The sequence below is a fragment of the Ciconia boyciana genome, chromosome 3 (assembly GCF_034638445.1).
Source record: "Ciconia boyciana chromosome 3, ASM3463844v1, whole genome shotgun sequence".
NCBI lineage: Eukaryota > Metazoa > Chordata > Aves > Ciconiiformes > Ciconiidae > Ciconia > Ciconia boyciana.
In genome coordinates, this window is record NC_132936.1 from 115940566 (window position 1) to 115953153 (window position 12588).

Here is a 12588-nt window from a genome sequence, read left to right on the forward strand (position 1 = left end):
GTGGTTAGAAATCCTCAAGTCTCTTATAAAAATCTTCTGCTCTTATGGGAAGCTGCTCCCAGCTTCTGGCAAAACTGTTGAGGTTCTGAGGCTGTATCCCTGTGTTTGTATGTGCAGGAGGGACATGGATGTGTGTGTGTGTGTGCGTGCAGATGTTTCCTAATGCAGATTGTGCAAGCTCTGACTTCTTCCCTCTACGTTTCTGCTTATTCAAATGAACTGCTGCTCTTCTGCGAGTGCTCCCATCTCCTCAGCAGGGGAGACAATTTCCTGAGTGTAGCTGTCAGTCTAGGAACATGGGCTGCTGTGGTGTTTATATGTGTGTAGGCTGGAGATCAAGGAGACAGGGCAGAGCAGGGACTTGGGGATTCAAGCATTGCCTGGCTGTGGCTGCGCCTCCTGCTCTAGCAGTGCAGACAGTGCAGTGGCAGGTATGGAAGGAATGGCAGGGCTGGGAAGGCATGACTGTATGGGGAGAGAGCCGAGATCTGGTAGTAGAACCAGTCCACTGGTGTGTAGGCAGCTGTATGTTTAGTAGACCAGTGTCTCAGCAGGGCTGATGGGAATACAGGCTTTCCTCTTTCACTCAGCTCCCTTCCATGTGCACCTCAGTAACTAAGAAAGTTTCTAGCCCCTGCACCTCAAGACAGCAGTGTGGTATTTTGGTAATTGTGCCAGGGCTGTTAACAGTATCTGGCATTTTATTTGCCATCAGTAGGCTCCAGAGTTAACAGCTGTATTTACATGACCAGTGGCATCAGAAAGGCAGGCGACAGCTGCAGAGCCACCAATAAGAAGAAATAAGAGAAGTGAGAGGTCTAGAAGACATGATTCAAGAGGAAACATTGCACGAATGCAGACTGTCAAGTCAAGAGAAGACATATATCCTCGCAAATCTGAAAGAATAGATGTTTCCCACTCCTACTGTCGATAAGATAAGAAGTCAGGAGGTTAAGCTACAAGCAGGGAGACTGAAGTTTGACACAAGGATAAGTTTTCTATAGCCATGAGAGTAATGGTGTAGCCAGCTGGATTGTCTGCAGAGAGGGAGAAGTCTGTGTCACGGAAAGGTATTAAGATCAGGTTGAGCAAACCTCTGTTGAGTTCAGATCAGGTGTAGGTGACCTAGCTGTCAACATAATTTCATCAGGAAGATGTATCTGAGAGATGAACAATCAGGAGACATTCAGCACATCATAAAAAGAAAACCACTGTTGTGGTTAGTAGGGTGAAAGAAAAGAAAACCTGCCTTTATGCTTTGGACAAAGATTTGGTGTAGGAAAACAGAGCACTGGAAATTAGGTCACACTGGGAGAGGAGATCTAGGCAGCAATGCTATCCAAGCTCATGCAACCTGGGAGCAGACGAACCTTGGTTCCAGGCTGGTGGCCAATTTCCTGGGCAAATGAGCCATTTAGCCAGTGGGACACTGGGGAAGAGAGCTTGTTGCTGCTCTGAAGCCCATGATATATCCCACTTGGGTTTTGTCCTGTCAAGGTTGTTCCAGGCTCCTAGCCATTTAACTCACTTAGCAATCTCTTCCATGAGTTTTTCATGCTCAGCCATAAGAACCTTGAAGCTTACTCAAATGCCCTCAGGAGCTGGTGGCACAGGAAAGCTTGTGTTGGAAACATTCGTCTTGCCATGGCAGTCCCTCTCACTTGCTCTGCTGGGAGCCTGTCCCATTGTGAACTGCAAGTTGAAGTGTGCAGACAAATGGCCTGCCCTGAACAAACTGCAGCACTGATGAGACAACAGCACAAAGGCACACATGGGCACTCCCCATAGCAAAGACAAAATAATGTCTTTGGTTAACCCTGACTTATGGCTATATAAGATACAACATGAAGTAACGGTATGAGAAGCTACCAGAACCTGCAGATCATAAGAAGAGGAGTAATGTATATGCAGCTGACCATCTCTGGCCAGTAGTTACACTAACTAGACAGCAGCATGAAAAATGGTAGAAACAAGAAACATTGCATATAACAAAAGAAGTGTACTAGTTTAATTGCTGACTGAGGTAGCAATTACCAAGGCAACCGTATCGTGAATACCAAGCAAGTATATAAAGTCAAGAAACCTGGGGTCAGTGAGAGAAAAGTAAATACAGGTGGATGGCTTGTCTGGGCAGAGAGAGACTTGTTAAAGAAGCAGAACCTGTGAAGAATAAAAGGGGCAAAACCAGACTATAAGGTAAAGCAAGTGACATACTGTAGACTGATTGGGCTGTTGGTCAGCCCTGTGCTTAATTATGGCACTTTGAAGCAGGACAATAAACCTGCCATTTCCACCTTTCTTGTGTCCAGCTTGCCTTCATGGTCCGGAGGGACATGGTATGCTTTGGGATTGATGAGAGCTGTCTCCCTTTGACTGGTGAGGAAACGCCTGAAGGGTATTACCTATCCACACCACCCTTCCCTTCCTTGACAGCCTGACTCTGTCCTTCAAGTCCCCATTTCTGCTGACTGACTCTACAGAGGATCTGAAGTGTAGACATTGGTACCGTAGGAGTTCAATAGCTGAGGACTAATACAGGGAACCACACGACAAATGAGCTACACATGCGCGTGGCTGTACCTGAATTCAATCAGGCCACACACATCTGCCAAGTTCAGCACACCTCCAGCTCTTCAAAGAGCCCGACTCACTGCAGTGCCTTCCTGCAGATGGTTTTGGGGGGAAAGAACTAGGTGAAGTGAAGTCTCTGCACAAGTCACAGCCACAAGAGAAAGGACATGCGTCAAATAAAATCCACTCCAAAGACAAGAAATGAAGTTACAACTCAGGATGAAGGCAGGGATTTTGTGCTGGCAAAACATCAGCTTTATTAAGGTTAGAGTCTTCAAACTTGTCTTGTTCTGTAATTTTCCGTAGGCTGCATACATCAAGGCATGTTTAAGATAATCAGAATGTCTGTTTCAAAGAGAAGAATGTTAAAATCGGGTATGTTTTTATCAACAGGGACAGAAAATGTCTAGAAAACATGAGTAGTAGCACAGCTTGTAATGCTTACAAACTTGTGCTGTTTTGCAGCATTCCTCTAGGTCTGTGCATCAAAGCATGCTTAAAAATAGCCTGCCTGGTTATTTTTAAGGTAAGAACATTTAAATTAAGGGTCAAGGGCCAAAAGTTTTCTAGTGCATTATTGTGGAGGTACATCTTCAGGCATTTTAACACATTAAGGCACTTTCCAGGCACACATGAAGCAAGGTGCCCCAGCCTCTAAAAATGCAAGGACTGTCACTGAATTATGGATCTTCAGGTGGGTCTTTGGTGATTTATAATGGAGATTCTCAAATGTCTAGAAAGGGAGTGACTTACTTTTCTAAAATACTTATGATTTGTCCTGAATCTTACCCAATGATTGGTAGCTGAACAGACAAATCATGACAAATCACTAACCAGATTTTCAATGGCAGGCAGTACAAAGTTTTCTCTTCTCCAATAATAAAATGTGCATGCTTTGTACACACTGTTCTCCTCCACAAGATCATAGAAATCCTCATACACTCTCACAGCAGAGAACCTTCAAGATTAACTGTTTTGTCTAGGTTAAGTTGGAGACACTGTCACACTTCAGGGGAAGGATGAGGTTATCTGCAGGGCTCTAAAATGCTCTAAGTATTGGTTACCCTTGTTGTCAGAAATTCACTTCAGATCAAATCAACTCAAGCCAAAAAGCAAATCCCTTAGTTATTGAGAAAGATGCTTCTTGGAGCATCTATTTTCCATAACCAGTGGCAAAATGTATTTCAAAACGAGAGAAACTTTTTAATGCATTTGTTTTCCAAGCTGTGCTGTGGACTATGCCCAGTACAGAACATGGCAGGAACACAAGTGCAGGACATCACACAAGGGTCCACTGTGGTGCTGGAGCTCATTGTGTTAAATCTTTGAGTAATGTAGCCAGAGAGTGCAACGAGGACACCTTTCACAGCTGCATATCTCTCTTTTTGCAGTGTTTTGCCCATGAATTAACACTACCAAGAAGATTTGGAAAACCTGCTAGAAGGTTTCCACAAAGATTTGGCTGATCAGCAATTTGGAAAAACACACATGGGAAGTAAGTGCTAGAAGTTAAACCTATATTAGCTCCTCATGGATATGGCTTCTACCCTGTGCCAGAACATTGGTATAATGTGTGGCTTACATCTGAAAGGTGTCACAGCAGGCAGCAGAGCAGCAGTAAACATCACTATTCTGGACAATCAATAAAAACGGAGACCTACTTATTCAGCTAAAAGACAGGGCAATCCAGAACATTTGTCTCGCTCCTGAACTGGGCATTTATCCTGGACAGGAGATGCTTTCAGAGCCTTGCTTCAAATAGCTATGCTCTGAAAAGCAGGCTAAATCCAGGAGGTCATCTTGAAATAATAGTTGGCAGGCCAAAGTGACTTAACATTTAACATGCTCTAAAGGACCATATGGAATAAGTTACACCAGAGTAAAAAAACCACTTGTCTCTCACATCCAGTGTTATTGTTAGCAACTTATTTGACTGTGTGTATTTCTCAGCAATGACAATGACTCACTAAATAACAGGATAATACCACTGATCACTAGCATGTTGTGGTCTGTGGCCACAGGAAGGGTTTAGTTTTACTGTGTACATGTTGGCAGTCTCAACACGCTAGCAGCAAATCCAAATGTTTATTGTTGCATCTAAGGCAGAAGGACAAGATCTCTGCTTGGAGCCTTTCTGTAAGCCAGAAAGATAACATGGGGTATTTCTAATATCATGCTTGCCAAACTGCAGCAAAAGCAATGAGCAGAATTAGATGCTGGGAAAGTAGATGTCACCTTTGTTTTGCTTCCTTGTTCCAGTGTGTGGATATGGCAATTGCTGATGCTGGGAATCAGCATGGGAGGGGGCTGTTTCAAAGAGGTAGGCTCCCTATTCCCACACTAAAGCCTAAACCTTGATGCATGGTTGCTACTTTTGGAAACAGGCATCAAAGCAAGCTGATCTGGAAGGGTGAGGAGATTGTAGGGCAAGAGATAAGACTGGTCCATCAAGCCCTAGGCCCCTGTGGAAAGCCTGAGAGTGGTCAGAGCTGCCGCAGGTGGACAAGCACATCCCCTCGGCTGCTTCAGGACTCTTCAGGCTTCTGCCTGAGGCCTGACATGCTAAAGCCCTGCCCAAGTCACTGTGGGCCAGGCCCCTCCGTCACCTTCATTAAGCTCATGTCCTGTCCCTTGCTTCCTAATGCTTGTTGAACATTACAGATAAAACTCAGCATCTCAGTGAGATCTCCCTGTAGCCTGGGAGACCTAGCTGCCTGGAGGAGCATTTTCAGGTAGATTGCATCAAAAGATCCCAGCCCATGTCCCAGTGGGTTAGGGGCTGTACAGGTAGCCCAGGATGGTGGCATGTTATTTGTCTCCTTGCACATTGCTGTCCAGGCAGTCTGCAGGGACCCATCTAGATAATGAAGAGGAGACCACAACCCCATTCTGGCCATGTTGCAACAGAAGGGTGTCCGATACACCTCAAAATAGAGAAGAAAGCAAAAATGGAACATTTCATGTGCATAAGTTTCCAACAGAGACTCAAGGAAGCCTTGGTGGGAGGATAGAAAGGCAGCAACAGTTTTGCAGGCCACATTCCTGCACTTCCCATGTTTTGTTATTTTTCCATTTTCATATTTTCCTCTAGTTTCCTGCTTTTGCTTATATAAGAGGGAAAGAAAAGGCAATTTGGTGTTTCTATGAAAGGAAGGACAACTCTCTGGAAGAGCAGGAAATGGTGTGTGGTGGTGTCATGCGGGATTAGTCTGCAACCTCCAGGGCATGCCATGGTCTGTGGGGTAACCTGGAAAACATCCCAGGGACAAAACTTTTGGTGAAACTCATCCTGCACAGGATGAGGGGCTTGAAAGCACTGGGAGACTAGGAAAAAGGCTTTTTACACACTATTCAATATAGTATATTCCCATGTGGAGTAAAACAACCCAAGCACTGAATCTCCCAGCCTGGTAGGGGAAAATCTATACCCAAACAGCACTCCTTGGCAGAAGAAGTTCCTGAGCATTTGTCCTCTTTGGGTATTTACAGACAAGTCATTAGTAATTTTTAAGCTGAGTGGAACCCAGACTAGTCTGGGGCATAGGTCTTCCCACTGTACCTTTACCCAAATCCTAACATTTTCCAGAATCCCAGTTCTGTGAGTATCTTCCTTCTACCTATGCCCGCCTTTCTGCATAAGTAAACTGATGCAGAGTTTTCCAGAGTGAAATGCGTGCCTCCTCTCCTCTCCTCTCCTCTCCTCTCCTCTCCTCTCCTCTCCTCTCCTCTCCTCTCCTCTCCTCTCCTCTCCTCTCCTCTCCTCTCCTCTCCTCTCTCCTCTCCTCTCCTCTCCTCTCCTCTCCTCTCCTCTCCTCTCCTCTCCTCTCCTCTCCTCTCCTCTCCTCTCCTCTCCTCTCCTCTCCTCTCCTCTCCTCTCCTCTCCTTTCCTCTCCTCTCCTCTCCTCTCCTCTCCTCTCCTCTCCTCTCCTCTCCTCTCCTCTCTTCATCTCACGTCTCTGGAAAAGGCTCAGCTAGAGAGATCACAAACTGAAACCTGCATTTTATGTTAGCAACATCAGAGTTCAGCATTCCAAGGATTTGGGAAAGATCCTAAAAACAAACATCCCCAACTCAGGAGGAAGTTCAGCATTAAATATAAAAGAAATCCAAATATGTTTAAGTATGGAAATCAAAACAACTTCAGCTTTGCCCTGCAGTGACCCCATGCAATAAGAATATATTTATGATTAGATCACACTGACTGTTGGAGCCCTAGATAAGAATAAACTGAGTTTTGAAGACGTCCAGATTTACTGTATCGTTGCTATGTTTTTCCCCCATGGATAATACTGCATTTCTTAAAGGATCAACTCCAAAATGAATGTCCACTCATAAATTGCCTGCTTTACCTGTAAATTGTCAGAAAACTCCACCACTGCTTAAAGCTGTCACGTTGTTGCCTCTTCCCATAGCAGCGCAGATCAGCAGATGGTGGGTGGGAAGAGTGAGGCTTATGGCTGGAGTCCGTCTGAAGCACACTGGAACAGCAGGAGATCTCTGCAGCCATGTCCCTAGCCAGCCTGCTGGCACTTCTTGCTGACTGCTTAGGGCAAACATCCTGGGCCCCTCTAAAACCGAGCTTTTCAGTTCAGGGGCGTGCAACTCTGAATTCAGATTATTTTTTCCTGCATTTGTAAAGAGGCTTTCTCCATTTGCTGAATGCCTTGTCTGCAAACCCCAGCACCAGGATTCCTCCCATGTGAGCACAATTCAGCAATACCATAGTTCAGTTTGCTAGTGAGATGCTGAGTACCTGAAAACTTAGTATCATCCAGAGCTATGTAATAAGATCTAGACTGCAGCTTGGCATTAAAGGCAACTTTTGTATCATGGGATGGAAATTCAGGAGTAGTTCATGTCTGTAAGTGACCAAAAATGACAGCTGGATTTAGACCAGCTGAGGCCATAGAGGGGTATTGACTCATCTCTCCATGCTGTGCAGTCAGTTGTTATGCACAAAATTTTCATAAAGAAAAAGTTTGTGAGGGTGGATGGCCCAGAGTTTAATGCAGTGAAACAAAAATGGCAACAAAGCTTCTCTAAAACACAAGCTATTTTCACTTCCCATCTGAAGTTCTACTCTTATTCAAAAGGATTATGAACACATGCGCATAGAAGATACTGGACATATTTGTGCTGCTACGCATGAGATTGCAAGCAGTGAGTGCCATGGTACATGCTGCAGTATTTACATGTAGTGCTTGCAGCCTGCAAACACAAACTTTTCCTAAAATGCCGTTCCTTCTAGAAAACTGCCTGTCTTTGCGAGTCCTCTGGTAAAACCTTCCCCAGATAGATCATTGTCCCTTAACCTGAAGGAGGAGAGACAAGAATAGGAATATGATGTTTTGGGAACAAGAAAACCAAAGAAGACAGCTGCCCATTTTCAGATTTTTTTGGAGCATCATATTCTTCAGGCCTCAATTCCTTGGGCAAACCAGATTTGAACTGGCAAATGGGTCTGCAGGTTTCTAGGCTGGGAACAGGCAGAGCCATCACATAAAGCCCTTTTCTCTAGAACATAGGCAATAAAATCTATCTGGCTGGAGAAGTGGATCAGTCTGTTAATGTGTCCCCAGAATCTGCTCCGATCTTCTGACTTACTAGAGAAAAGACAGAGATGGTGTACAAACTCCATCCTTCAGGAATCACCAGAAAAATATTGAAGTTGTGTGAAGGAAGAGAATGTACAGTGTGCTTACTTCAAGCCAGAACCAGTTTGCTAAATCCTCACTGAGCGACTTCACAGTGTAGATCTCCTCTGTGTGGTTTATTTTGAGGACTCTCTCTTCTTGGGCGCACTGTAAACGACAAACATGGCTTTCCCTTCTCACAGGAAAGTCTGAATTCAGGGACCAGTTGTGGATGTCTGGTGCAAAGACTTCTTCAGACCTGATGTCTGAAAACCAAGTGTATTGGTTTTTTTCTGAAAGCCACCAAGAGTTGGGAACACAAACCACCAGTGCGCCTAGAAGTCCTGTGTGCCTTTGGCTTCTTGCATGAGACACACAACATATTCTTGCTTGCTCCAAGCGTCACCAGGATGAGGGCAGCTTTACCCTTGTCCCCAGATAGCAAGAATAAGCACTGAGCTCAGCTTTGCCCTTGTTACTCAACTCCTGGGTTTTGTGCTGCCCCGACTCAGCTCGGCAGCCTAGCTCTGCCTGAAAGAGCAGAGCTCCCCCTTCCCCCTCTCCTCCCTGCACTCTGGCAAAGAATGGTGCGTGGGAGGACCTCGGGGTGGATGCTCGGAGACTACAGCACTCATAATGACTAGTCACTTATAAAAGACATGTTAGTGATACTATTGCTAATACTTTATATGTCTATTTATATTCATGTCTAGGGTCTCTGAATGAGGTCCCATCAGCTTTGCACAAGGGACCAAACACTAGCAATACCCATGACTAATCAATAGTAAATATTAATAATAGCTAGTATACTGATAATAATAAACATTAGTGATAACATAGCCTGCCTGAAAATGCTTCTGATAGAGGGAGGGAAGGAGGGGAGCACAAAGGACGGGTCGTTCACAAGGTCCCTGGGCAGGTCTGCCCTGGGGCTGGGAAGCAAGTGATGACTCCTGCCACCAAGGCTTTGTCTATTAGGCCACACTGCCCCAGCCCCTGGGCCAGATGGGAAGATCAAATTAAATAGGTCCCAGCTTTTCCAGCTCCATCCTGCCATCCTCTTCCCAACCTGCCCAGCACAACTGTTGGGTAACGCCTTGCTGAGGGACAATGCACATCAGCTAGTCTTTGTCTCTGGGGAAAGGGAAGCACATAGACTTGAAGAGATGGGGGGGGAAAAAAAAAAAGGAAAAATTGGGGAAAAGCTTTTATCTATCAGCAGGCTCACAGCAACCTATAAAACAGAACTGTATCCAACAGAATATAGAAGCAATCTGGGTAAGTGTGAAATGCAGAAGTGTTTTTTCATAGCAAAAACAGCAAAAAGGTTTATTTGTTAATGACTCAATAGCAATTAAAAAGCTATCTATTGACCCCAATTATTTAAAGATTAATTTCTGCGCTAGCATTTCTATAGACACGTGATATGCATTTAAAAGGTACTTGTCTACTTGTCAAAAAAATCAAAGTTTGCCCGGCACAGACAAATTTTAGCTGCAGCTTAATTTTGAGTATTTTCTTCTCAGCACTTGAGAGGAAACCAAACAAAGAGAAGATTTGTATTTCCGTAAGTATAAAAACGAGGAATGTGGGACTATCCATGGAAATGCTAGCTAAATAAAGGGAAATGAGGGCCATGCACACAGGCCCTCTTGACTGCAGACTCTACTATGGAGTTACAAGCAAACACTTCCATTATGTTCTTCTTATGTAATGACAAGGGAAAGCATTTTCATTCATGAATAGAAATGTTTATGACATTTGCAATCTAGTAATTTCCCTTTACAATCATACTTCATATCTCTGGAAATCTCCTACAATTTCAGTCATATTCCTGATATAATTTTCAGTTCTTTCTGTATAATTTCACTTCACCTGCTCTAATGTTTTTTCCAGTCTATTAACCAGCTGAAAAATGAGAAAGCTTTACCTAGCACTTTGCATTGGGAGTATGAATACCTTATTATAACACCTGAAAGCACATGAACTGTTACCCAAAAGACATTCTGTAGCATTTAAAGAAAAATCTCATATTTAACTGTACCACCACAAACCAACAAGATGTTAAGCCAAGCCTACAAAAAGCTTTTTTTGTGTTCTTTTTAACAAAACACTTCTGTGGAGAAAGCCTTTCTGCCAAGGGTATATTCTGCTTTTTTGACAGTGCCCAGTTCACAGAGCTAACACATTTCAGTGCTAGTTTGAAGGAGAGCTATTACTTCAGTGCTTTGGAAATATTCACAATAACACACAGCTGTTTTCGCTGGGGTCGACTTTCACAACACTGTAATGGCAGTTAAAACTGTACCAAAAATCATTGCACAGGATGTAATCAACCTCAAATCTACAGAGAAACATTGAGAAACTGCCTTCAAGTGCCAAGAAAAACAACAGTCGTTTACAAGAAGCTCTTCCTAACATCCAGTCGGCTCAACCCAAATGAGACATGTTTCTCAAAACAAAAGTAGGACAGACCAGAGAAGAAAAAACCTTTGACTATTTTAATGAATTTTTCTAAATAGAAACACAAAAAGACTCAGACAATGGAAACACCACCGATCCCTCCTGCCCCTCTGTCCGCTGAAGCTCTAACATCAGTCAGCCTGTAAATCCGGTTCATGAGTGAGAAAACGCTTGTTTTCCAACATTTTTCTCTTGCCTCTTTCAGACACTTGGAAAGTTTCTGTCCCTCCAGCGGCAAAGCTGTTATATGTCATGTTCCTTACTCAGAGAGCTTAACCACTATCCAGCTATTGGAGTCATCCCATAGCCCCCAGATTTACGGCTTTTCTCAGGATGTCAGTCTAACTGAATACCTAGGTGTTCCCAAGAAATGCTTGAATTGCTTTTCACTTACCCCATCCGAGTCTCAGCAGTTGTGGGTAAAGCAGAATGGAAAAAAGCCCTCATATGATAGTGTCTCTAAATTTACCAGAAAGAAAGGAGCTGGGGTGCTTGTCCTTTAAGTGTCTCTAAAGATGGTTTGCATAGCTGGATCTCAGCTTATCTATGCTTTTCTGCTTTTGCTTCCATACATGGATCTGTTCCCAACAGTAACTTCAAGCTGTCGAAAAGAAGCTATCTGGCAGCTTTCAGCTTCATCTGACATATAAATGAGTGAAAATAAATAAATAATTATCTTTTCTGCCAGCTCCCTTTTTTTTTGATTTGTGCTTCAGAACACCTTTTCTTTTTTTCCTTCTCCTCAGAGTAACATTTTGCTGTTTTTTCCAAAGTAATTCCTAGGTGAGGGGAAACAGAAATGACCAAGGCAAATTTCTATTCTCCCTTTCCTGCAGGGTCACATCATTTTATTCCAGAAATATAATTTTTTTTCCCCCTTTGCTTTCCTTATAGGTCAGGGTTTTGCATGTTTGCTACTTGGAAGCATGTCAAGGCAATATACATCATGTCTGCAGTGAGGGAAGGTTAAGAGTCAAATTTTTTTTGGGGGGGAGAGAGAGAGATTATAGAAGAGACACGTGACTGTTCCCAGATTAGCAGCAGTAGCAGGAGTAAGCATTCCTCTGATATTACAGTAGCCACCGTGGGACATGCCTGAAACACTGAAGAATGGAAACTGCAGTTTGGAAGCTCCTTGCAGATGTATTTATGAATAAATCACTCCTCATTCTCCTTCCTACCTTCCATACTTCCTAGGTTTCAGTTTCAGAAAGAGCTGATAAAAGACAAAAATGTGCACAGGGAGCCCTGTGTCACAGGTCAGGAAAGTAGTCGTATAATTAACCTTAACTCTGCCCTTTGTTATCTCTGCTGTGCAAATGGGAATGTTAAGGGCTCCAGTGAAAGGGCAAGACTAAGTATATGTCAATGTTATTGTATGTTATAGCAGCAACTGGGAGTAAAGAAGATATTAGGGACGATTGCTTCAGACTGGTCTCCCTGGATGAAAGAAAACTAGTGAAAGACATATTCAGGCACTTAGATATCTAAGGCTGAATATAGGTGTCCATACTCAGGCCACTTGCATTGAAAATGTCATCCTCAAACTTGGTGGTTTTGATTCATTGCAGGAGAAGCAAATTCCTTGTATTTTCTCACACACAAATGACCTTGACTGTTTGAGATTTTTCCTAAACATCTGTTGAACACTTGACAGAATAAATTTTTTTAAGGGCTCACCAGCTCCACCTCTACAATTAATGATAAACTACATTATTTCATTATTATGTTACAAATTGCCCAATTAGAGATGCCGCTTCAAATGGCGTATTTGACTCCTGCTGTTCGGTGTCTCAGAAATTGGAGGGGATGTGTGTGTGTGTGTGTGTATAGATGGGTATCCTGGGAGGTCTCCAGCATCTACCTAGCATCCAGAACAAAGGCAGCTGCCCTGGGAGCACACCCCTGCATCCCAGAGCAA

General features: G+C 43.6%; 1 protein-coding gene across 2 annotated transcripts in view; it reads right to left on the reverse strand.

The window, feature by feature from the left end:
• The window catches only part of SLC8A1 (solute carrier family 8 member A1), a 138145-nt gene extending 126975 nt beyond the window's left edge, over positions 1-11170 (reverse strand). For both annotated transcript variants that reach the window (XM_072857273.1, XM_072857271.1), the window contains exon 1: positions 11062-11170. In XM_072857273.1, coding sequence (XP_072713374.1) covers positions 11062-11114 — 53 coding nt within the window. In that variant the 5' untranslated portion in view covers positions 11115-11170. The remainder of the gene's footprint in view (positions 1-11061) is intronic.
• Positions 11171-12588: the final 1418 nt, after the last annotated feature.